General features: G+C 37.4%; 2 protein-coding genes across 3 annotated transcripts in view; one reads left to right on the top strand and one right to left on the bottom strand.

Annotated features, from left to right (window-relative positions):
- Positions 1–1,332: 1,332 nt before the first annotated feature.
- On the bottom strand, positions 1,333–17,234 carry LOC105087385 (lanosterol 14-alpha demethylase). 2 transcript variants are annotated; one of them, XM_010978050.3, is made up of 10 exons: positions 17,122–17,234; positions 14,807–14,905; positions 12,257–12,433; positions 10,916–11,042; positions 9,779–9,953; positions 7,857–7,976; positions 7,262–7,457; positions 5,674–5,769; positions 4,916–5,084; positions 1,333–2,708 (listed from the first exon to the last, which is right to left on the bottom strand). In XM_010978050.3, exons 3-10 carry the CDS (start codon positions 12,407–12,409, stop codon positions 2,530–2,532), a joined length of 1,215 nt encoding a protein of 404 aa, XP_010976352.1. In that variant the 5' UTR covers positions 12,410–12,433; positions 14,807–14,905; positions 17,122–17,234; the 3' UTR covers positions 1,333–2,529. The 2 variants fall into 2 exon arrangements, with proteins under 2 accessions (XP_010976352.1, XP_010976351.1); XM_010978049.3 differs by lacking the exon at positions 17,122–17,234 and adding an exon at positions 16,602–16,950.
- Positions 17,235–17,340: 106 nt separating this feature from the next.
- The window catches only part of ANKIB1 (ankyrin repeat and IBR domain containing 1), a 206,799-nt gene continuing 198,422 nt past the window's right edge, over positions 17,341–25,717 (top strand). The window contains exon 1 of the mRNA XM_031454873.2: positions 17,341–17,505. The gene's annotated coding sequence lies outside the window, so the exon portion shown is untranslated. The remainder of the gene's footprint in view (positions 17,506–25,717) is intronic.

Genomic DNA, 25,717 nt, shown 5'->3' with positions numbered 1-25,717 from the left:
TCAAATATGAAGAACTTAAGAGTTTAGAAAGTGGTCCTAACTTCAGAATTAGCTACATTAGGATTTTTCTCTCCCCACACTGAGGAAGAATTTTTCATGTGCCTTTTACCAGTTTTTAAGTCTATATGTAATGTTTTTTAGAAGTCATATATTTTTATTTTCACGATTAATCCATATTTGTCCTATTATATTTAGGGTAACTTGTATCCAAAGATGTGTCCTCACAAAGCCATGGACACTAAGATGATGCAGAAATCCTTTAACTCAAACCATCTTAAATTTTATTAATCACAGTGCAGAATTAAGCAGTAGAGTCCTGCTGTCCAAATTAAGAGTGAGGTGTTCTCACAGAGATAATATACATCTCAATGTTACTTCTACCTGTAGTCCTCCCTGAACATGGCCATCACTAAAACAGCAAGAGGAACAGTATTTGAAGCTTATATCCAGAGAATTTTGTCTTACCACTGGATATTCCATGATTTATACCAACTCAAACAGGCTGTCTACATTCTTGGAAATTTCAAATTACCTAAATTTCCATTTTAGCAGCTAAGTTCCAGTAAGAGGAGTTCTACAAGTAACAAATGTATTCTAAAGCAGTTAAAGGAGGGGAGGTTTGGGTAAAACCTTTTTAAGCTAAGCATAGCTTTCCATTCAAGGTGATTACGCTCTAAGAGAGAATGGAGATAAGAGCAGATAGACAAGCGCTCCCATTAGTCTCATTTCATTCCCATTGTCTGACCTTCAGCCCTTCTATGACATCAGGCCTTTGCAGTAAAACTTGTTGATGCTTCTCAATAATTAGTCTGTGCTTAAAAACTAAATCTTATTGAAGTCTTAAAACTATTCACTAAACATAGACCAGCCTTACCAGTTTTAACTTCTCTGTGCCATGAACCTCCCTAGCAAGTCTTGTGACTTACAGATCCCTTCTCACAATAATGCTTTTAAAGACTTAAGGTGTATACCATTGCAAAGGAAACCAATTATATAAAAATAACCAAACCTTTTGAAAAATTTTTGTGATATAACTGAATAAGATCTAGCAGATCTAATAACTACCATAATTTCAAAGTAGTGATGAGAGTTAAAGACATTTCAAGAGATCTGCAACATCTATAATGTGATATCCAAATAATCTATAATTTCTGTCCACATCATGGGTACTGCCAATACTAGTGTGGTTTGTTGCCTAAATTCATAAATAAGGAAAATATTACAGTTTGAAATTAGTAAAAATAAAGATGGAACTTTTTTCCCTTCCAAGTTCCTAGATTCCTGAATTTTACTCAGTGAAGTACACTCTTTATAATTCATGAATGCAGGCTGTATTCTCAAAGGTAATTTTAATGTGAAAAACTCAATAGCAGAGATTTTGCCTTCACAAATGGAGTTTAACATGAGTCCTCCAGCCTTTTAAACCAAACTGTAAAATACATAAGGGAAAATACTTTGCCACATCTTTCTGGTTAAATTATGTGTATCATAATAATTTGAGGTTGCCAGTTATAATTTGATTCTTGAACACAGGCTTCACAGAATCAGACCAGTGATACACTCCCAAGGTCCCTGCTTCCTATTACCCTATCTTAAAGCCAGAGTTCCCTGATCTCAGATTTTGTATTTTTTTTTTAAAAAGCTGTTAACCTAAATTAACAGAACTACTTAACATACATCCCTTAACATAATTAGATTCTGGAGAGGATGCGGGAACCACCTTGAGCCAAAGGGAACAAAAATTAAATTATCCCACAAGGGGATAATTTTGGACTTACATATGTCAAGATGTGGAACCAGATACAAATTTATCAGGCAGATAACTATGTAACATTTAGTAATTAGATCAAGTTACAGGAGCAGCCTTTAATATTAATTATTTTTTAGGAAATATAATTAAGTCATTGTCATAGATCTCTCTCAGTTTCCTATAGACAGTGCTTCCAGTTAAAATTTCAAAGGACGTATCTTCCTGCAACATAGCTCCATCTTTGCTAAGTATCATCATACCAAAACTGTAGGATTCTCTTTTAGCCAAAGCTTTAAATGTGAGTTTATTACCTGCCCACCCATCCTCACACATAAATACATTACCCAGCAAATGAATAAATAACCTAAGCCTTCCACGAATTGCAGTGGGTTTTTATACTTGCACATCTAGTCCAAATTTGAATACCCTAAACTTACTTGCCAACAGCTATGTATTAAAATTAATACCTGGAAATTGTGTTATTTAGAATCTGCCAATTACCAAAGATTCTGTTCCCTCCCTGCAGACTGATGAGCTTATAATTTCATTAAGTAAAAGAAGTAGTAAATATCCATCATAAAACTATTAGGAAATTTCTTGAAATGCCATTAGATTTCATAGAATTCAGTTAAAATATAAAAACCATTAAGCTGGCTGTCTTTTAAAATTACACACTCAAAAAATAATACACTGGGGGTTTTTGATAAACTTCATTCTCTTCAATCAAGGCTTTTGCAGTTTACAGTGATGTATCACGTATCAGTTCCTTGTAGCCTTTTTCATTTTGATCTTCGTTTGTATCGGATAACTGGGTTTTCAGGAGTGTGAATCATGGTCGTATAATTCACAGTGGGAAAATATCCATCAATGAGATCAAATTCATATAAACGAAGCATAGTGGACCAAATTGTCTTAATTTGAACATAGGCAAAATTCTCCCCAATACAACGATGGCGCCCTGTCAAAGAAGAAAGTTCTCGTAAGAATTGGTTGGAATTCTTTCTCATTTCTTTCCATCTGGTGTGATAAATTTGTTTATCTACAGTTAAGGTGAACAGCAGATACACAGATATTATAGTAAAGAGATGACATAGTCTTTTCACAAGAATATAAGAAATAAAAATCCCAAGAGATTTTCAATGTCTGTTCTTAGAGGAAACAGCACTTAAGTAATTATAACTTTTCCAATTTTTTTTTGAAACCTAACATCTATCTAGGTTAAGTATATGTAATACAATGGTAATCTAGTTTGGGAATATACTAACATATTCTTAACTTCCATCCTAAGAGAGCCATAGTTAAAAGTTAATGTGAACCTTCCAAATCAAAACTTTAAATGCCATTGCAAATGATAATGGAAGAAAAAGGGATTTAATACACCCAAGTTACTAACACAGGTGTGCTCAAAACAAGAGTTATATGTATGTAAAAACTGACCATCTAATTCTAAAATGCATATGGAAATGCAAAGGCCTAGGTTATCCAAAGCAACCTTGAGATGAACCAAGTTGGAGTACTTAAAATGACTTCAAATCTGACTTCAGAACTAAAGGTATGACAACTGTGATAATGTGATTTGCAATAAATACGTATTTGGTCTTCTATTCTTGGCACAGAGCTCCTCAATCTTGGAAAATTTCTTAAGTGAAAAAGCAGTAAAGGTCAAAGAAGAAAAGAGCCTTTTGTTATTCATAAAAAGCCCCTTTCCGCCACACTTGACTTTGCTTATGAAGTGACTTTTGGCTGCCAGGGGAAGTAACCACGTTATTAGAGAGTTGGAACTTTCGGTGATACCCCTGACCTCCAGGAGAGAGACGGGCTGCAAGCTGAATTACTCACCAATGATTAATGATTTAACCAATCATGCCTATGTAATGAAGCTGCCACAAAATCCCTAAACTACAGGGAAGGGACAGGATGGGGGACTGTTCAGAGAGCTTCGAGGTTAGTGAACACATGGAGGTGCTAGGAGGGTAGCATACCCACAGAGGGCATGAAAGCTCTGGACCCCTTCATTCTTCTTTGCCCTGTGCTTCTCTTCAGTCAGGCTATTCCTGAGTTGTATCCCTAATAAACCAGTAATCTAGTAAATAAACTGTTTTCTAAGTTCTGAAAGCCATTCTAACAAATTATGGAATCCCAAGGTGGGGATGTAGAGAACCTCGAGTTTATAGTCAGTTGGTAAGAACAGGTGACAACCTGGCCTTGCAGTTGGCATCTAAAGTCAAGGGGGTGGGCAGTCTCATGAGACTGAATCCTTAACCAGTGGGGTCTGCACAAACCCCAGGCGGAAGCCAGATAACTGCCAGCTTAGAAATGATTCCTTTTGGGGGCAGAATCTGGGCTAGAGTACTAATGCCCCTTCCAACTGCTTAAGCCATCTATGACTCTTCTGTTATTTACACCATATCACTGAATTTGTTTACTGAACAGTTTTTTAAGATCTGAAGTTCCCTACAGACTTGATACTTTCCTTTATATGTGGAAAAAGTGTGACCAATCATAAAAAAAGTCATGTCACATAAATGATTTTTGGAAAAACTAAATCAAAGTCATAGAATATAGTTTAATCTGTGCAGAGTACCAGTGGACAGAGAAATTATTGCAGGAACATGGGTCTGCCTCCATTATTTTAGGATCTTAATTGAAATGCAGAATTTTGCAAACCTATGCACAAAGGGCCCATATTTAAAGACTATCTTATCATAAGGATGTAGACGGGGAACCAAAAAGCTGAATAACAATCCAGAAAAATCTTCAGTTCTTTAAAAAATACTCCCTTTGCTCTCTCCTAAAATGTTGACAGTCTCTTATATTTAGCCTGAGATAATGGTGTGCTCACTATAATGGCTCATTAAAACAGAATTCACAAAGACCTTTAAAAACTATTATAAGGGAAAACAGGGTGGACTATAAGAAATAGAACTGAGAAAACGAGATAGGTTAGAAGGTAATAGAGCATTATATAAGGATTCACAGAACTATTTCCTTTAGTACAAACAAAGTATTTTTTCCAACCTGCAAAGATTAAACTCCTACAAATATTTGCAGGAATGCCCCTGTGAGGAAAGGGAAAGATAAGTAAAAATAAAATTCACATAGATTATTTTGACAGGCACAAGTACGTTATCAAAACATTTCCTTTGTAAAATGTAATCATCTTACCAGCTCCAAATGGCACATAGGCAAACTTCTCTCCTGATGCTGGATTGTCCTGTAAGTAGCGATCAGGATTAAAGTCCAGACGTTCTACCCATGAGTCTTTAAGCCTTTGATTGACAGTGGGAGAAACACACACCTGATGTCCTGGAGGAATGATATACCCAGCCACAGTCTACATATAAAAGCAACACATTACATTAGATAATTTTAAATTTTCCACCAAATAATGAGACCATTGTATAATAAAGCATTAATATACATGAAATTTACATATTTAAAAAGTAGCCAGATGATAGACCAGTTAAAAGTTCTTTTAACTCAAGATGACGTCCCAGTGGCACAACACTGGGTTGGAAGTATATACACAAATGTTTTTTGAAAGCAGTAATGCCTTGGGGTTTAGGAGTGGGATTTCAGGGAGTCTTTCCCAATCCAATTTATACACTTCCACATGGTTAGAATTTTTTTTTTTTTTTACAACACACATTAACATGTTATTTTTAAAACCAAGAAAAAAAACCTCCCATTTAAAAAACCCTAATTGTTAAATAAAAATGTAGGGAACAGACTGGCATGTATACTGCTGGAATGATGTAAAAATATTTATATATTTAGAATATGTAAAATTGAAAATCATGTAGGAAAAATGGAAATCATTCTATTTTTAAAATAAAAAATTTCTCTTTGACGTTACAATATTTCTTCTTTTTGATAAATAAATACTGAGGACATGAAGGGGAAGATCTAGCCAGGAGACTCACCTGAGGAGTTTTGGCCAGTCTCATCATGGTCATGATAGGAGGTCGAAGTCTTAACGTTTCTTTTATGCAGCGATCAAGTAAATTTAGATCTTTGAGCTAAAAAGAGAAAACATTTCCTGAGTTTTATAAATCTTTAAACATACTTCAACAGTATACAAAATTATTTTAACTTCTGGGTTATTATAAGATAGCATATATTCTGGATAGAAGTGCAGAAGTAACAGGTTCAAGGTAGCTGGTATTTTATTACTGTCCATGGTCAGCAAGGAAAAAGAAAGCAAGATAACAGATCACTCTGAATGGCATGGTAAGGACCTGCAAAAATTCACTCATCTAAAAAATGAAAACATTAGCAAAAATCATCAGTGTCAGCTTTTTCAAACCCTGTATACAAGTGCTTAGAGTAGCATTATTCGTAACAGCCAGAAGGCAGAAACAACCCCTGTGGTGGAGGGTATAGCTCCGTTGTAGAGTGCCTGCTTGGCATGCTTGAGGTCCTGGGTTCAATCCTTAATTCTCCATTAAAAATAAATCAACAAAATAAAATAATAAATAAACCTAATAACCTCCTCCCCACTACAAAAGAAGATAAAAAAAACCCAAATGTCCATCAACAGAGGAACAGATACCATACGATGGAATGTTACTTGCCAATTAAAAAGACTGAAATACTGATACATGCTACAAAATGGATTAACCCTGAAAGCATGCTAAGTGAAAGAAGCCAGCCACAAAAGACCACATACTGTATGATTCCATTCATATGAAACGTCCAGAATAGGCAAATCCATAGAGACAAAAGGAGATTAGTGGTTGCCAGGGGCAGGGGAAATACAGCATGACTGCTAATGGGTACCTGCTCTCTTTTGGAAGTGATATAAATGTTCTAAGATGAAACTGATGATGACTTCACAATTCTGAATACAATTTTATTTTTTTCTGAATATAGTTTTAAATAGGTGGATTTTAGAGTATTTTGAATTATATATCAATTAAGCAATCACATTAAAAGTTACTAAAATCAGGAAGGAAAGAGGGGACATCACTATTGACCTAATAGGAATAAAAAGATGATGAGAGAATACTGGAAAGACAAACTGCCAAAACTGACTCAAAAAGAAACTATAAATACACCTGTAACAAGTGAAGAGATTGAATTAGTGATCACAAAACTTTCTACAAAGAAAGCACAGACCTAGACAGCTTCACTGGTGAATTCTACGGGGCACATAAGAAATAATATCAGTCCTTCACAAAGTCTTCCAAAAAGTAAAAGATGAGGGAACACTTCCAGACTCATTCTGTGAGATCAGTATTACACTGATGCCAAAACCTGTCAAAGACATCACATTAAAACTACAGACCAATATCCCTTATGAATACAGAAGCAAAAATCCTCAACAAAATACTAGCAAACCAGATCCAGCATTAGGACATGTCAGGGAAGGCTATGAGGAACTTTCTAAAAAATAAAGAATCTAATCAATTTAATTTACAGTATACAGAAAATCTCAAATTGTCCCCTTTAAAAATTAGCCACACGTACTCAGTGTCCTAAGGCAGCAATGAAACTGAAAATCCAACAAACCTGGTCATAATTTAAAGGAGGCAGATCCTCTCCGCAGACTGTTATCTGTTCTAAATAACATTTTTCTTGAAGTGTTTTGTCTCTGGCCAAAAAGAAGCCCATCCAGGCACTGGTCGTTGAGGATGTATGCTGCCCTGCCAAGAGCAGTCCAATAAGCATGCCTGCTACTTCATCATCTGTCAGAGGACGCCCATCCCTACAGAATGGACCACATGTACAAATTTAACATTTGGCAGACACATTTCATGCCTCAAACTCTATCTAAAGGGTCATAGTTAATTTTTCTCTTGCATTTGCTTATTACAAGTCAGAAATTTTTCTTTTCTTTAGGGAAAAGAAACCAATAGAAAATACGATTTTGGTTACAAAAGTCTTCTTTGCAGTTTCCTAACAAACCTTTCACCATGTGCAGTCACTGGGACTTCCAGTAAGGCACAGGATCCCAGTAAATTATGTTTCATCCAATTAAAAAGTTCAAAGATCATAGCTACTAATTTTGCCAGCATCATTACTTTTTAAAGGGACATATTATTTAACTATGTTTTAATGTGTCATCTCCTGCTTCAGCTTAATATGTGATCTGAACAGCTCTTACTTGTAAGTAGAATCTAGCAAAGTTTGGAGAATGTCATCAATTTTTTCTTTTGACTGTCTGCGTTTCTGGATTGTCTTGTAGAAAATATTCTTGATCTCTCGATGAGCTCTGTCCCTGCGTCTGTAATTCAAAGATGAAAATGGCTTTAAAAAATAAAGCAATACTTTCAGGCATCAAATTCATTTAAAAATAACCAGGACCTAGCTAAAAGCAACCTTATTTAACTAGCTTTAATGACGCTAAAATAACTGACAAAACTCAGAACCAAGAGAAAAGAAGCCATGAAAATCATATTGTTAGGAATTTCTAGGGTCCTAAAGGGCAATAAATGTTTTAACATATATATCCCTGATTTCTTAACACACTATACTAAAGATCTAAAATAAGACTCAAATGATTACTCCTTTATAACCATTTTCCACTTTGACACAAAGCAGAGTACTTTACATTAACATGAAATTTCAATTTTAACCAAAATAATTTTTGAAGCAGTCACTCTAGTTCTTCTATAGGATTTAGGATTTGAATAAGCCTAGGATTCATCTATTATCTAAATCTAGGATTTAGAATATGACCACAATATATAGGATATGATTCTTCATTTTCTAAGACAACATAATTTTATAAGGGGCAAAAATACTAGTAGAGTAAGAAAACAAACTTCAGTTTCTAAAAATTTAAAGTAAAGTGATGCTCACTAGGTAACAGTTACTGTAAGTGAATTGTTCACTTTGACCTCCTGTGAGGGAGATGCTGCTATTCTCACTTCACAGGTAGCTGCTTAAGATCACATACCCAGTGAGCAGTGGAGCTGAAATTTAAAACCAGGCAATCTGACTACCTAGCCCCCTCTTAATAAGCCTTCTAATGAAAATTGCTGCCTTTCGTTGTTTTTAAGACTGTTACTAAGTATCAACTGACATATGGCAGAAGAGAAGATATTGACGTTTAAAAGTATGAACACAGCAGAGCCAGGAAAACATAAGGCCTGTATGTGAAAGTGAATAAATTCTGGTGAAATCAGTTGGTTCAGGTAAGACAGAGAAAGACTGGGCTAGGGTGTGAAAGGCCTATCATACCAAGCTCAGGAAATTCTGACTGCATCCAAGAGACAGGGAAGATGGGTATAGGTTCCATGCACATTCATGGAGCACCCACTAGAGTCAAGGGCTGTGCTGGATGTTTTAACATAATATGGATGAAAGCATTTTGAAAACTTACAAATATAAGATATTATGAGTTCCAAAGAACTCCAGAGAGCCTTTCCGGGCTTTCCTTTTATTTCCACCTCTCTTTATTCTGTGACTGGATGGAAGTCGTGGACATAGAAGGAAAAGGGAGTACCAATTTAACTGCTCCCCATTTCTCACCTCAACAGAAATGAATGAACAAAGGGATAGAGAGCCTACTAACATGCAAGACACCAAGCTACACGTCAAGTCCTATGAGCAATATTGCTTTGTATCATAGATGGTCCCTGCCCTTAAGGAGATCACAATAGAGCTGTCAAGGAGACAGAGAAAAATAAAGACAGGTACTAATACTTCAAAACAAAGAAAATTTTCCAACTTAAAAAAAGAAATTTCACAGTATACTGAAAATTAGGGAAATACTCTCAAACAAGTACATAGAAGGCTATATCACTTTTAGGTAGAGTTCAGAGACTTTCCTGAGTACAAAGAATATATGACGTAAGTAGGCTTTAAAATATTAAAACAGACAACACATTACTTTTCTAATAAACTGAAACTTACCTTAAATGAGCTCACCATTTAAAGAAAAACTGTCTTGAATTCTTACAGAAGAATTCTTCCCCAACTTACTGGTTTCAGATTTAATTTTTATCTTTGGTTAACAAAGCATACCAACACTATAGTAATTATACACGGTGGAATGATCAAGTATAGTTTCTTTATTCATACCTGAAACTGGGCAAGGGGAGCCAGCCTGGCAACAGCCAGGCTGCGTGGCTAAAACCTCCATCCAAATCTGCATACAGTTGTGCCACCTTCTCACTGAGTTGACTTCTGATTTCCTTCCCATGTAAACAATGGCTAGCGGTTAAAATTATGAGCTCAGAAAGCGCTTCAAACAAATCTAGAGGGGGAAAAAGATGATTCCCATTACTATGGCCAAAAATTCTTTTGAAATGCTCTGTTTTCTTAGAGAGAAAAGTACTGTGAAGGAAAATGAGAATAAAAACTCAAGAACTGACAAGATCCTACCTACACCATCAAAAAAAAGCCTGTAGACAGATATGTGGTTACAGCAAAGAGAAGCAAGAAATCAAATGATGGGAGATACCCCATCCCTTTGGACAGCCAAAATAGATGCCACAAAGGCATCTAAGAGCCCTTAATCTTGAAAAGATAAAATGAAGAGAAAAATGAATGTGGTTATCAGAGGTCCAGGGCACATATAACAAAGGCAGCAAAAAAGGTTCTTTAGTGCCTCAGAGGACAATAATGAGGTGCTTCCCATAGAAGAGCAGTCCAAAAATTGAAGAATGGATTATTCCCCAGGTCAAAAGTCAGAAAGTCGGTACTATAAATTGAAGTCTTGACCATATATAAAACTGTAACTAGTCACCAATTTGTATATCCCAACATTAGAGACAGCTGCATCAGGCAAGCACATCTGGATGACACTTCAAAGTCATAAGAATTATCCAATCACTGTCCTGTTCTTTAATTCCATGTTCACCACATGAACTACCAATTACCATTTGGCTTTCCAATGAGATAGCCAATAAAGAGAAGTTCAGCAAATATCCTGGTGTTCTTGGTCCTGTAATTATATCTCACTTGTTACTACTTGGCATTCTAGTTTATACATCAGCTTCTTGAATAGTAGGAAATACATCACATAAACTTTAGGTGTCTTAAAATCAGGTTTCTGAACCTTCTGGGTATTTTAACTTCATGGTAATCATAACATGTTAATTTACATACGTTGCACTTTGCTTTTTACACACACACACAGACACTCTTAAGATTTCTAGTTACAGAAAAGTAGAAATAAATACTAGGACAAATCCAAAACCAAAACATTTTGCTTACTTTTTTCTCCACTTTCTCCCCAGCTTTGAAAGTATTCCTTTGTTTCTTTTTCAATTATAGAAACGTGCTGTCTAAAGTGGACTATGTTAAGGCCACTTTTTAACATTTTCTTTTGCTCCAAGAAAACCTTCAAAATATTAAAGGTATACAAGCATTAAAACATAATTTTGTTTTATCCAAGATTCATTTGAGTTATTATAAATCTTTAACACTCAAAGAAAACATCCTTCTGAAAAATTGAAAATAAAAATCATTTTGTAAACTACACCAGATATGGGACACTTAAACCATTCACGCATACATCTGAATTAACATGGAGAAGACATGGGCTATGCAGGCCCAAGACAAGTGATAAATTAGGAATCCCACTTCCTGCCTTCCTTCTTGTACATACACCCTTTCCCCACTCCTGACTCAGGGCTCTCTCTTCCTATCCTGTTATCTTATAGTCTTCCAGCCCAAACCAGATGCCAACACAATCTCTCAAAGGGCCTTTATGCTTTGCTTATATTTTTATCCTCCTTCACATATCTGCCCATCTATTCCTACACAAATATCATTTCTCACTGACACTACCTCCCAGGAGTTTAATTAGAATGTAATATAATCTGAATAAAATAAATTCACAATAAGACAATGAATGGTTTTAGCCCTATGGGGCAGTTCTATTTTAAGAATCTGATAAGCCGTGTGAAATAGATATATCGACCAGAGGGATTTTCCAGGGCTCTTGCTTTTGGCCTTGAGGAAAGCTATTCATTCCTCATCTCCCCTACTCCCAGAAGCAACACTTAATGTCAATTCTCACCTGCTATCCTAGGATACTGGGTAATGTGTGATATGTTCACCACCAGAGCCCAGACCAAGTAATTGGGCCAGTTATCTGAGTTGTACTTTACATTAACTTGCAGCACTTTAGTATCTGACTTTAGTGGGGAAAAGAAATCATATGAAATTCTAACATCAATAATCTCTAGCTCAAAAGAGCTCTTATGCTAGAATTTCAGGTGGGAGTCGGAAGGTAGGAGGCCCTTCTGATTAAATAATGGGATTTTTATTCTTACCCACTCAAATCAAATCACAGTATGCTAAGTTATCATTGATTCTATTTCTTTGTACAGGAAGCCCTTTAAAATTGCTTAGCCCATGCCAGCAACTATAAAAATTACCCATTCTTTGTCAGTTACCCATGGTTTTTATTCTTTTAAGTAGCTCATGATTCTTCAGATTTTTGAACCAAGGAATAAATTGCTTCTACATTTTAAATGTATTATATTACACTGCTAGCTATAAATTTTAGATTATAGACTTGTCTTTCTTCAAGATAACAGTGTAACCTACTGGATTAGGCACATCGTATGCAACTCCCTTCCCAAACACGGGTGTGGTCAGACGGCTGTAGACATCTTCTGCATTCAGGTCTTCATTTTTACTATTAAAAAGCAGCGCAGCAGCTTCACTCCCCAGAAGGTAGGTAAATGTCTTGCCCACCATGGTAAAACTAAATACAGGTCCATACTGAAGAGAAAAGTACCCATAGTGAAGTTACCAAAAAATCCAGAGTGCTAAGACACTCATGTATTAAATCACAAAACAGTAATACATTGGCATGTTGGAAATTAAAACATTCATAAACTTTAATGCAATTTTCCCCCGATTTCTGTCCAAATTTATAATTATGTTCATCTATGTGCAAGTAAAATACAAATATAGTGTCTTATTCTGCTTTTTTCACCATTTATGTAGAAAATATTTTCTATCTTTTACAAAGACATATGTCATCTGCTCTTTCATTACTGGACGTATGGGTGATGCGTCCACTTTTTAACTTATTGTAGATGATTATGCAACAAATATCTCTCAGAATATAGATTTTTCCCCCTTTGGTTAAAGGTAAATTTATGGGAGTAGCCAGTAAACTTCTGGTGCCTTCACATAGCAAGTACTGTAGGTTTATTTAGTTACCAGTTTTACCACTATCTCACCAACAATGATTTCACTTTTAATTATATGTTAATCTGGTTAGGTGTTAACTGCTTTACTTTGCAGTTTTCTGATTATTATTGAACACTAGGTGCTGGGGAGACAGTCATGAACAAAAATAGTGTCCCAGATTCATAAAGCTTTGTCTATTGAAAAAGATACAACTTAAATAATCACATCAACCAATGTAAAATTGCAAATGTGACAGATACTACACAAAGGAAAGCAACTCTGTGACGAGAGAACTGATAAAAGGGAAACAAAAGAGAGGAAAGGACACCTGAGCTGAGAGCTGAAGGGTAGGTAGGAGTTAGCCTGATGGCTGAGTACGTGCAAAGGTCCTAAAGGTGAGAAAAAGAAGGAAAGGATGAGATGAGGGTGGACCTGGCAGGGCCTAGACCATAGGGAGCCTCATAAGCCATATTCAGGAAGTTTGATCCCTGCAGGCAATAGAATGCTATGGAAGATTTTAAATTGCATGGGACACTCATCTGTGCATATTTTAAAAGAAAGATCCCTCTGGCTGTTGTACAGCAAGGAAGGAGGGACAGGAGCCAAAGGCTAGCCAGAGGACCAGTTAGAACCTGTTACAGAAACCTGATGAAGAGCCCCTGGTACAAGGTAATGGTGAAGTGGAGACAGAAGCAATTATTTGGGGGAAAGGATATTCAGACTTGGCAGTGGATTGATAGATGGAGAGAGAAGGATCAAGAATGACTCCTAGGTGTCTGGAACACTGCAAATTAAGAGAACACTGGTGAGAAGAGAGAACAGGACAACCAGGATCGGAGAGAGAAAAATCAAGGGTCAGACTTTAGAAATGTTGGATTTCAGGTGCCTCTGGAACAACTGAGAAAGAATCATGTGGGAGTTGGATACTCAGGTCTGAAGCTCAGAAGAGAGACCAGAACCAGAGACGTTAATTTGGGTGTCATATTCATGTAGCTGATAATTGAAGCTACAGGTTAAAGATCAAATCATCTAGGAAAGAGTAAAGGCCAAGAGCCAAGCCTCAGTGAACCTCGACAGTAAACGGCCAGGTGTGAGTCCACAAATGAGTCAGAGGAGAAGCAGTCAAAGAAGTATAAAGAAAAAATGAGAGAAGCCACATACAAAGGAGTGGTCATCACTGACGAATACAGCTGAGACATCAAGTTCATTGGATTAGGACATGGAGCTCATTAGTGAAGAGGCTCAAAGACAGACTGGAAGGGACTAAAGAGAAAGTAAAAAGGAGGTGTGGAAGTAGAGACTAAGTGCAGACAACTCGCTGGAAGGGGCACAAAGAAAGAAAGCTGATAGATGAGAAAGTCAATGAGACAGTGGACTGAAACAGCTAATGAGGTCTAAGAATGGTAAAAATGGAAGGCTAAGCAGAAGTAGCTGTGGTCTGAGAATCGGGTGTCAAATTAATATTTTTGGAAGTGAAACAGGTAAGAATGGTGCCAAGTCCAAGGTGGGACTGTGGAGTAAATGGCTGAACTGGTACAGGAAAGTGCACTGGGGAGGAGAGGGGCGAAGATCTGAGTGGCCCTGGTGTCATGTGGGTCATCGAAGTGGAAGTGACAACATGCAGAGCAAGTTAAAGAATTCCACAGATGCATGGTTAAGAAGGGTCAGTATGTATCAATTTAAACTACAATCAGTGATTACAAAATTGAGACCAGTGGTTTTTAAACCATAGTTGCCGAAACTACAGGTTTCCTCACAGATCATCCCAGGACACAGGAGAAGAGAAGAGGGTCTCCAAGGCCCCTATCTAGCTCTTAAACTGGAGCAGCTTCCAATTGTTTCTGTTTCCTATAGCTGGGACAGCATAAGATTACATTTTTTTTAATGTTCTGCCACTTAAAAAGGAAATGGGGAAAGCACGAATTTCTTTTCCTCTTAATGATTTAGAAGACTTACCTTCTCATATGCATTTTCAAGGAATTCAATTGGACTGTTCCCAAATGCTATAGCATGTCCAAGGAATGGAATTGGAGAGAAAATGTATGGTGGACTTTTCTGCAAGAGAAAAAATTTTTTTTAAAACTTCAGTTTACAGAAAATACCCAGTTGAGTTTCACAACCAAAAAAATGAAATTTGCCGTTAATACTAAAAAGTTACCAAAAGATGAAGCATCAAAAGTAACTTGCAAATACCTTATGAGAGTAGCCATAGTGAAAACAGAAACTCAAAACATGGTTTAAGATAAATGACTAGAAAAACACAAAGGCATTGCAATTATATAAATGCTGAACACTTTCCAGAATATGTCCAGTATTATTGGTGGCCCTAGGCAACTTTCTTAACTATTACTAGCAAAAAAACCAGAAAAGTCAAACTGTGGTTTCTTCACCACTTCTACTACCACTCACAATTTCAGTTTCAGAATATTGCCTAAAGAATGTATGGAAAAGACAAAGTAACTTGAGGTATAGAAAGAAGGGAAATGTTTAAAAGCTATATTATCAGTAAACAGAAAACATCTCATGCTTCTCTCAACAAACAACTAGTTCTACTGTTTTTAAAGGGAGAGTAGGTCAACTCTAGAAGGAGCACTTAGCATTCACTATAGAAGGTATTTTATTTATTTTTTTAATTGAAGTATAGTCATTTACAATGTATCGATTTCTGGTGTATAGCATAATGTCCCAGTCATGCATATATATATACACACACACACACACACACATATATACATATATACACATACATACACACACACACACAGAAGGTATTTTAGATGCCCCAAAATGAGACTTGCATATTATAACATTAAGTCTCCGGGAATTCAAACTTGAAATGATGAAAAAGGATGATACTCTTCAGATCTTGCGTGGTTTCAAATAGTAAAAACTACAAACTCACTCTTCAGATAATAGTAACAACAATCTTAAAATACTAAAGCTACCTTTTTTCTTTCCAAGGACAAATAACACTTTCTCAAAAAACCCATATGAAGGAAAAATAACTGCCTCATGCCTGTTATGGTTCAAACAAAAATTATTTTTAAAACTACTTAGTCAATAGTTCGTATTCCATTCAGTAAAAGGGTAGTTTTAAAAGCTACTTGGTTTTGGCTGGTTAAGGAAGCATGCATCCGATACATTAGGGAAGTATGAAGCTAGTGGTCAATAAAGCCACTAAGTTAAAGAAATTATTTTACTAGCACCAGAGGAAGGTGCCTGTAACACTCCAGTCACTCCCACGGTACCAAACTGAACATATCCCCCTTCATACTGATGTAAATCACATTAGGAGCAATGCCACAGCCCATAAGACACGGAACCACACAAGGGTCATCACCAGGATGATGGCCACCAGGGTCGAAGGTGCCAACAGCATTACCACCAGGGCCCTCACCAGGTGGGCTCACAGACATAGCCAGGGCCACAGCCCCCACTCCGGCCACGGCCATTAGGGCCACCACCAGTGCCTTGGCCAACACAGCCATCACCACGACCACAATCGTGATAAGGACCCCGGCCAGGACAAGATATGCGACCACATCAGGGCCACAGCACCAAGGCCAGCAAGGTCAAGACAGCTGCGACCGCCAGCGCCACCAGCATCAGTGCCGCTGCCACCTCAGACTCAACCTCCAGCGGGTTCGCCGCCACCGCCCAGCCCAGCACGACCGAGGTCCCAGCCCCCCACCAGCCCTTCGGCAGTTGTGGTCGCTACGCCCCGCGCCGGAACCCCCGATAGTGCACATACCGACCCAGCCGGCAGTGGGGCCAGGTGGCCGATGGCGAGGCGAAGCAGGTAGACCAGGCTAAGCGTGAAGGCGCAGGCGACGAGCAGCATGGATAGGAGGTTGCCGCCCGTTACCTGCTCCATCGCCTGCCCCAGCACCGACCCGCCCGCTTGCAGTAAGCCCAGTAACACCATCCTGGCGGCCACCCCGCGTCAGTTCCCGGGAGACACTGGAGGCCGAGGTCGCCGCTGCTCCCCCAAATCTACGGAAGGAGAAACGCCAGCAGATGGGCGTCGGGAGGCGGCCCCAGCCCCTAGGTCTAGGACTAAACCCAGTCCCACCCACTGCTGCCGGCCCGCTCGCGCACCACCCTGTGCGTCACAGAACGGGGTGGAGCCTGGCTCTCACCACGCCCGACAAATAGGTCTCCACACCGCCGTGGTATCCTTACGCCGAGAGAGGGGACCTGAAGCAGCAGCCTGACCCTAAGACACGGGTGATACGAGAGCAGAAGAGAACGTGGGATGACGAGGAGATCACCTCCTGAGAATCGCGTGCCACCCGAGCCTGGGTGTCCTGGGTGTGGAGAGCCAGGATACGGCGCTGGGATGGAGCCGGCGGAAGGATCCCAGGGCGAGAGTTGCTGTGAGATCGACAGCGGCCGCGCGCTCTATGATTGCACCGCGCTCGCCTGAGGTGATCTCGGCTTATGTCGCGTCAGCGGGGCGGGTAGCTTGAGCACCGCCCCCTGCTCGCGCGCTAACCCGCTGCACCTGATCCTGGTCCAGGGCCGCGTGCGGGGGACTCTGAGAGACACTCCCAAATATTCGCGAAACGGGAGATTGTGAAAGACGCCGCCTGCACACTGACGGTTGGGACCCTGAGGCCAGTCCCATCCCACCCCAAGTAAAACCAGTCTAACAGGTATTCATATGCGGGAAAATGGTAATAAATCTTGGTGTTGGGTATTCTGCATTGTACGGATCAGGTTTTCCAAACTAAACCTGTAGGTTATAGGCTGTCGTAACCTTTTTGAGACATTTCCCAAGAGCGCCGCTTATTCTGGCCGTTTAGGACCAGAAAGATTTTGAAGCGGGAGTTCAATTCTGTAGTTACAGTCAGTCAACCTGATCTCTTCTACTCCTGTGATTTCGAAAAAGCACGTATATAAAATGACTACCAAAGTTAATCCTCCTTTTAGCTTACTGTCACGAGCTCCTGACCAGATTCATTGCATTGGTCAATCAACGTTAGGAGCGGAGTACTGTGCGAGTGAACGAGAGAACTGCAAGGCCCTCGAGGAAGGAGCAGTAATAGCCGGTTGCTTGTGCTGACTCCCCTATCTAGAAATCTAACATCCATCTCACAGTAAATCGAAGACGAAACTCATGTCCTCCCACCTCCCTGCCAACCTGCCCTGTAACGCCTCTATAGGAAGGGCATCACTATCCATCAAACTGACCGCCTACGTCACATCTAACCAGTCAACAAGTCCTATAATTCCACCATCTTAAAAGTTTCTCCATTCTTAATGCCACTACCTTAGGTCAGGCCCTCCTACTGCTTGTCTGCATTACTGCAGTAGTATCCTACGTTGTCCGTATTTCCAGGCTTGCCTTTAATCTATCCTCTACACTGCTGCCGTTTCTTAAATCACTAAAGCTATATTGTAATCGTCTCAATAGGTTTCCTCTGCGACAAGATGAACTTGAAGATAGGGATTGAGTCTTAGTTGTTTTTCTAATCTGCATTTATTCTAATACCTTCCATAGCAGTTCACAAAAGTGTGATTCATGTCCTTCTGGGGGATCCCCAGGACCCTTTCAGGGCATCTGCAAAGTCAAAGCTCTTTATAATAATAGTGTTAATTACTCTTTTTACTGCTGGAATTTGCAGTGGTGATGTCAAATCGATAGTAAGTAAAACTGAGGCCTTAGCACAGATCAAGTGGCACCAAACTCTAGTAGTCATTGTTCTTCACTGCCATGCATTTGCAGTAGGGAAAAAAATTGCCTGTTTCACTTAAGAATGTCCGTGATGAAATTGTGAGCATTAATTTTACTTAAGTTCAATCACTGAATACATGTTTTTAACTAGCTACTTTTTTCACGGAATAGCATTTTTTTCTTGAAAAAACAAGTGACAAATTATGGTCATTCAGATTTGAGTATTTGACAAATATTTTCTTGAAAATGAAGTCAGTCTCTCCTTTCAAGGAAAATCACTAGCAGTATTTGTTGTCAATAATAAAATTAAAGTTTTCAAATAGAAATTAATTTTTAAAAAATTATCTACCACTGTGAACTTGACAACTTACTAATTCTTAAGGCCTTTCTACAGAAGAAAATGTATTATCAAGTGGAGTTTGTATAATAAAATGTGTCAACGTTCTGAATCCTTGCAAAATTCACAGAGCCAGTGTTTTCAAATGACCAGTGCGTGATGTTACAAAATCATGTGAGTAAAATCTATTCAAAGTACACCTTAGACCAATAGATTTCCATATAACAGAATACAAAAAGCTCATTGATAGTTTCAGATTCTACACTGCAACTAACTTTTAAGATACTACCAATTGTGAAGAATATCTAATTATCTGAAAAAGTTATTAAAATATTCCTTTCTCCAACTATACATCCACGAAGCCAGGTTATCTTAACGTACTTCAATCAAAACAATGTAGTTAGCACAATAGATTGAATACAGAAGCCCCTGTGAGAATTCAGCTGTCTTCCATTAAGCCAGGTGTAAAAGAGATTTGCAAAAATCTAAAACAAAGCCACCTTTCTCACTAATTTTTGTTTTTGAAAATCTGTGTTCATAAGGATACATTATTTGTGTTAACATGGGTTATTTTTAATAAATTAATAAACATTTTCATTTCTCCAGTTTAAGTTGTAATACTATAAATACTTATAGATATAACCCACTTTTTAAAGAGTTCTTAATAATTTTTAAGATTGTGAAAGTCCTGAGATCAAAAGTTTAAAAACTGCTAACCTAGAGTATATATGGTATTTTCAATTTTTTTTCTCTGTGGAACCATGTCCCATACCACCAGTACTACCTTTCTGTGAAATCATTTTAAAGCAAAACCTTTTTTATTCATTGAAACTTCAAGGTAGTTCCATTATATAACCATAGCTTTTTAGATATTAATGTGAATTTTCCAAGGTAATGTTTCAGAAGCACGTCATAAAATGAAAGGGAGATTGTTGATTCACTGTGGATTCAACCCTATTATTATTAGTTGAGTGTGGTAGTTCAGCTTTTTCCTATCCTGCCCATACTTCTCATCTGACCACTCTCTTAATATTATTGAATTAATCTTGATTCCATATTGTGATCTAAGAATGCACTGAAATGCTGGGTGATTGATAAAGCATCTATGATCAAAGTTTCCTTGTTTAAATATTTTTTTAATGTTTATGTAAATAATAAGATACTTGACTGACAATAAGCTGGTGATCATCTCTTTAAATTTTCTTCCCTTTTTGTAATCTTTCTCTTCTATATTTGGGAGAGGGAGGAGGATTATATTAAGTTGACTTCTGAATCAGTATAGATTACAGCCATTCTTCCAAAGAGCTCATCCCCTCTCAGTTTTCTTGGCCTTGAGCCTCTGCTCACTTTTCCATAATTCCTTAGTAAGCTACTGCTCTCTGACAGAAGGGGTGAGTCCCTTAAAATCCCCAAAAACCACACTTCAACATATGACCTTACCTTTACAACTTTACTGAAGGATTATAGATAACAAAATGAATCTTAGAACCCAAGAGAAAAACTAAAACCAGATGCTAAATATGACTATTTCTAAAGTCAAAGGAAAAGAAAAAAAAAAAAAATCAAACATTCCATGGGGACTGGGAGTTCCCTTCATGCACACAGAACAGTACCTGGTTGTCCTGTATAAAATTTACTTCCCTGTTATTCTTATGTGAATGAGTTTTCCTTAAAAAAAAAAATCTCCATTTAGGATAACTCTAACGCCTACCCACAGCAATCAATTTTACCCTAGGAATCACAGCCCAACTCATGCCCAAACTCCAGCCCCACCACAGCAGGGCAATTCACAGGACACAATTCTGCAAAACATTTCCCTAAGTCTGAGTTTTTCAATAATAGGCAGTTAAGCAAAACTGCCCCATTTGGCACCTCAGGTCTTAGGCTCCTCAAGTCTCTACACCAGTATGAAACAAAATGTATATCTTCATTTCTCCTGTAGTTTTCTGGTAACTTACTGAACCAAAGACACACACACACACACTCCAAGGACAAATATTTCTCTGGGACAATGGAAGAGAAACATTTTCTTAAACATTTTCCTAAATGATAGTTCCTAAACATTTCCAACTAAATTTACACAGATTTCCTTGCTCTTAACAGAGATGGCCACTATACATTATCACAACAGTTAAAACATGGAAGCATCTCAAATGTCCATCAGTGGATCAATGGATAAGCAAAACGTGATATATACATACAATGTAATATTTTTCAGTCTTAAAAAGAAGGAAATTCTTCCCTTTCCTCATCTGCCACTAAGGTGCTTGGTCCTTCTGAGGAAGCTAAGGCCATGTTGGGGTGAGGCCCTCACTTCACTGGCCTAGTGCCACGCCCTGCAGTGCTCTCATTTTTGGCTTGCCCAGTAAAATACACAGAAGCATGAGACCCATGGAGGAACGTCTCCCAACAATGCCTGCCTTCTTTATATAGCTTCTTGTTATGTACTGAATGTTTATGTCCCCCCCAAAATTTGTATGTTGAAGCCCTAATCCCCAATGTGACTATATTTGGAGACAGGGCCTGTGAGGAGGTGATAATGGTTAAATAAGATCATAAGGGTGGGACCCGACTCTCATAAGGCTGTTGTCCTCATCAGAAGTTGAAGAGATGTCAGAGTTTGCACTTTCCATCATGTGAGGACACACTGGAAGGCAGCTAGCTGCAAACCAGGAAGAGAGCTCTTACCAGGAACCAGATTAGCCAGCATCTTAATCTTGGGCTTCCCAGCCTCCAGAACTGTGAGAAATTTCTATTGTTACACCCAATCTGTGGCATTTTGTTATGGCATCCCATGCTGACTCATATACTTCTTATCAGGAAAATTGTTCAAGACGGTTCACACCTGCTCCAGGCAGCCTGTACTGGCATTATGGTTTAAGTATTCCTGCTCTGTGTTCTCATGGTGCTTTCTTTTTATCTCTGTCCTAACACATGTCACACACTAATTCATTCACTTGAATATCAAAAAAAATACTTACTGAGCTCTTACCATATGCCAAAGCATTCATCTAGGTACTGGGTACAAAGTTGTGAATAAAAAGATAGTCTCTCTTCTCATGGAGCTAATAAACACATAAACTGAAGTGTAAGATAAGCAGGGCAGTTTGATGGAGAAAGTCTTGGGTGAAATGAGCTACTTTAAATTTGGGGTTCAGAAAAGTCTTTGTTAAGGAGGTAACATTAGAGCTGAGACCTGGATATTGAGAAGGGAAAGTCTGGGAGATAAAAGGAAGAGGTGTTCTAGGTAGAAAGGAACAGCAAGTACAAAGACTCTGGGTTGGGAATGGACAAATTAGCTGGTTCAAGAAACAGAATAGATGGAAAATGTGATTGAGTATGGTTAGTGTAGGAAAGAAAAATCAGCAACATAGCCACAGAACCAGATATAGAGGTTTTTGCTTTGGTGTGTGTGATTTAATTTAAATTTGAAATATTTCAAAATAGCAGTGTGATACTATGTGTTAGTATATGTGTGAGCAATTGCTATAATATGGGATTTAATTTTCAGGATGGTCAGCTAGAATTTTAATCAGGAAGGTCCATACTCTGTAGGCAGCTACTAAAACCTAGATTACCAGAGGCTTTGCTAATTTGCATAGTAAATATTAGAAATATGTTCTCATTGGTAAAAGTATAGTATGTAAATATACAATAAAATATTATTCATTAGAAATGGATTTTTAATTGTAGAAATTAGGGGCATGAGAACATTGCTCCCATATTAAATCCAGACTTAAGGGAAAATTTGTTTTCTAAAATCATAGCTTTCTTTTGAACCCATTAGAGAACGGTGGTTGCAAGATAACCAAATGAATGAATTGTTAAGTATTGGTGAGCTCCTCTAAGGAGAGATGGGACTCTCGAACTATTTCAGTTTTGGGAGAGCCAAGAAAAATTCGGTGGTCACTATAGAAGCATGTAAGAAATAATATGCTAACGTGATTGAAATGAATTCCTAAGGCCAAGCTAGTTTTGGTCAAATATAACAGAAAAGTCACTGTGAGAAAATTTGGATTAAAATAAATATTAAAAGAAATTCTTCAGGCAGAAAGAAAATGATTCTAGATAGAAGGACAGAAGTGCAGGAAGGAGTGAAGAACACTGGGAGAAATAATTTGTGTGTATATATACATATATATTAACTTTAAAAACAATCATAAATTTTGACAATTTTAAACATTGAGCTAAATGTATGATAACTGACAAGTGAAGGGGAGAACATGTATTAGGAGTTTTAGATCTTTGGACTACAATGAAATTGGTAAAAGTAACAATGTTAACATTTTTGCTATATGTGTATTGTGATATATAATGTAAGCTCTAAAAATTATTGATCAAATTAAGGCAGGTGAAGAGAATAAACACAAAACAGGTGAGACAAATAGAAAATATGTAACAAGACAGTAGATATAAAACTGAATATATTGAGCAATGTAAGTAAAATTGGCAGTCAAAAGTCCCTAAAATTCTCTCCTCCAAAATAACAAGAAAACAGACCTCAAAAATGTCAGAATCATTTTCTTTCAGAATTCTGAAAATTAACCAAAGCCTGTCAGTAATCTATGGAACATTTATTAAAGCAGCTGTATCTTGATAAGAACAGCAAGCTTAGTGGTGTTTTAGCTTACTCTACTCCCATCCTCTACAGTAGCTTTGAGAACTAACCTTCTGCATTCATGGTGAAAACCAGCTACTTACAGTCACTGGGGGGAGCAGAAGGATTTACATTGGTATAAATCCTATTAATACAGGCTTACATAGGTATAAATCTTCGTGATCTTGGATTAGAATATGATGGTTTTTTGTATGTAACACCTAAAGCACAAGCAACAAAGAGCTAGACAAATTGGACTTAATCAAAATTTAAAACTTTTATACCTCAAGGGACACTAAGAAAATAAAAAGAATGGGAAAAAAATTTTTGTAAATCATACATCTGATAAGGGACTTGTATCTAGACTGTAAAAAGAGCTATTACAACTGAATTTAGAAAGACAGATATGACCTAGTAAAAAATAGGCAAAGGATCTGAATAGATAATTCTCCAGAAAGATATAAAAATGGCCAGTAAGCACATAAAAGGATGCTCAACATTATTAGACATGAGACAACTGCAAATCAAAACCACAATGTAATGTCACACTAAGATATGTATAATAAAAAACGGTTTTTTAATGAAAATAAGCATTGGAGAGGATGTGAAGATGTTGAAACCCTCATATATTGCTAATGGGAATAGAAATTGATTTAGCCACTATGAAAACTGTTTGATGGCTCCTCAAAAAGTTAAACAGAGGTATCCTATGACCCAGGAATTCCACTTCTAGTTATAGACCCAAAATAATTTTTTAAGATGTTTTAACAAAACTTTTACACAAATGTTCATAGCAAATGTAAGGTAGAAACACCCCAAATTTCTATCAACTGATGTATAAACAGAACGGATATATCTATACATTATACATACATTATACGTTTCATTCCATTTTATGGCATGAAATGGAATGAAATACTGATGCATGCTCCAAAAAGAGGCCACATATTATATGATTCCATTAATATGAAACATCTACAGTAGGCAGATCCATAGAGAAAAGCAGATTATTAATTGCCAGGGGCTGGACGGAAGGAAAAATGGAGAGTGATTGCTAATGGGTCTGGGGTTTCTTTTTGGAGTGATGAAAATATTCTGGAATTAGATAGTGGTAAAGGTTGCACAACTCACCTAGTTATACACTTTAAAAGGATGAATTTTATAGCATGCGAATATATCTAAAAAATCCAAAATATCAGTAGTTAAATAAAATATAAATAAATAAAAATAAATAGATTAAATCCTCAAATCAAAAAGCTGAAGTTGTCAGACTGATTAAAAAACAAAATATAACTATACAAGAAATTTTTGATGGGAATTTTTCAGGATCTGGACATCAATTTCTAAGATATTGATATGATATAAAGCCCATCAAAAGTAGGAGAGGAGGAAGTTCAGTTGCAAAGCAGGCAGATTCTGTCATGCACCAACATAAACACACAGTTAATTATAGTTTTTACTGTTATATTAGAGATTTAAATTTTCACCTGTCATAGCTTTTATATTCTTGGTCTTTGAGTCATGTTTTGCTGTAGCATATGCTTAATTATTTCCAATTGCGTTTAATCTTTCATTACTAATTTTATAAATATTATTGTATAATATATGCAGAGCATGATAATTAAAGAAATAAGTTCTCAAAACCATTATTTTCTAGATATTTTTGTATTTACATTGCAAACTTTATCTTTGTTCCAAATTTGATTCTTAGGGAGAGGGAAGTGGATATGATTTGGGCTAAGTCTTAGGGAGGAGACATGGAAATTAGCTAGGAGAGGTAGGTACTCAGAGAAAAGGAAAACACATTCCATGCAGAAAGAAAAGTAAATGCAAAAGAGAGAGTTCATAGCATATTGGAGAAGTTTTCAGTAGTTTAGCTTGACTGGAGAATGGAAAGGGAAAGAAAGGAGTGATCTAGGCTATAAAAGAAATAATTTAAAAATTTGATCAGAAATTTGATATAGTTAGATCTGTGTTTTTAAAAGATAAAATCTGGCAGCAATGTACAGTGTGGTTTGGGTGAATCTGTAGGACAGGTCATTTGTTTAAAAGGCTATAGTAGCAGTTTGTCAAGAGATGAAAAGAACTGGGAACTATGAAAGTGCTTTCATTGTTGTGATGTTATCCAGCTTTCTTTCTTTCTTTTTTTTTTTTCCTCCTCTCTCTGACTTCAGACCAAAGTTTCACCTAGAAAATTCTTTGGTCTTTATATCTTTATCTCTGAAGGAAGGGTAGAGACACTGGCTTATATCATTT

Source organism: Camelus dromedarius, chromosome 7, assembly GCF_036321535.1.
Source record: "Camelus dromedarius isolate mCamDro1 chromosome 7, mCamDro1.pat, whole genome shotgun sequence".
Classification (NCBI taxonomy): Eukaryota; Metazoa; Chordata; class Mammalia; order Artiodactyla; family Camelidae; genus Camelus; species Camelus dromedarius.
The sequence above is the reverse complement of the archived record's forward strand: the minus strand, read 5'-3'. Positions and strand labels throughout refer to the sequence as shown.

Bases quoted from the DNA above. Each gene is read 5' to 3' on its own strand.
- LOC105087385 (XM_010978049.3), bottom strand. From the start codon at position 16,775: ATGGTGTTACTGGGCTTACTGCAAGCGGGCGGGTCGGTGCTGGGGCAG. The intron at 12,434-14,806 runs GTAAGTCTTCTA...TTTTCTCTTCAG, and splicing joins TTGAAAATGCATATGAGAAG to TATGGACCTGTATTTAGTTT. The intron at 5,770-7,261 runs GTTTGTTGGATT...TTCTCTTTTTAG, and splicing joins CTCCTTTAAATTATGACCAG to CTCAAAGATCTAAATTTACT.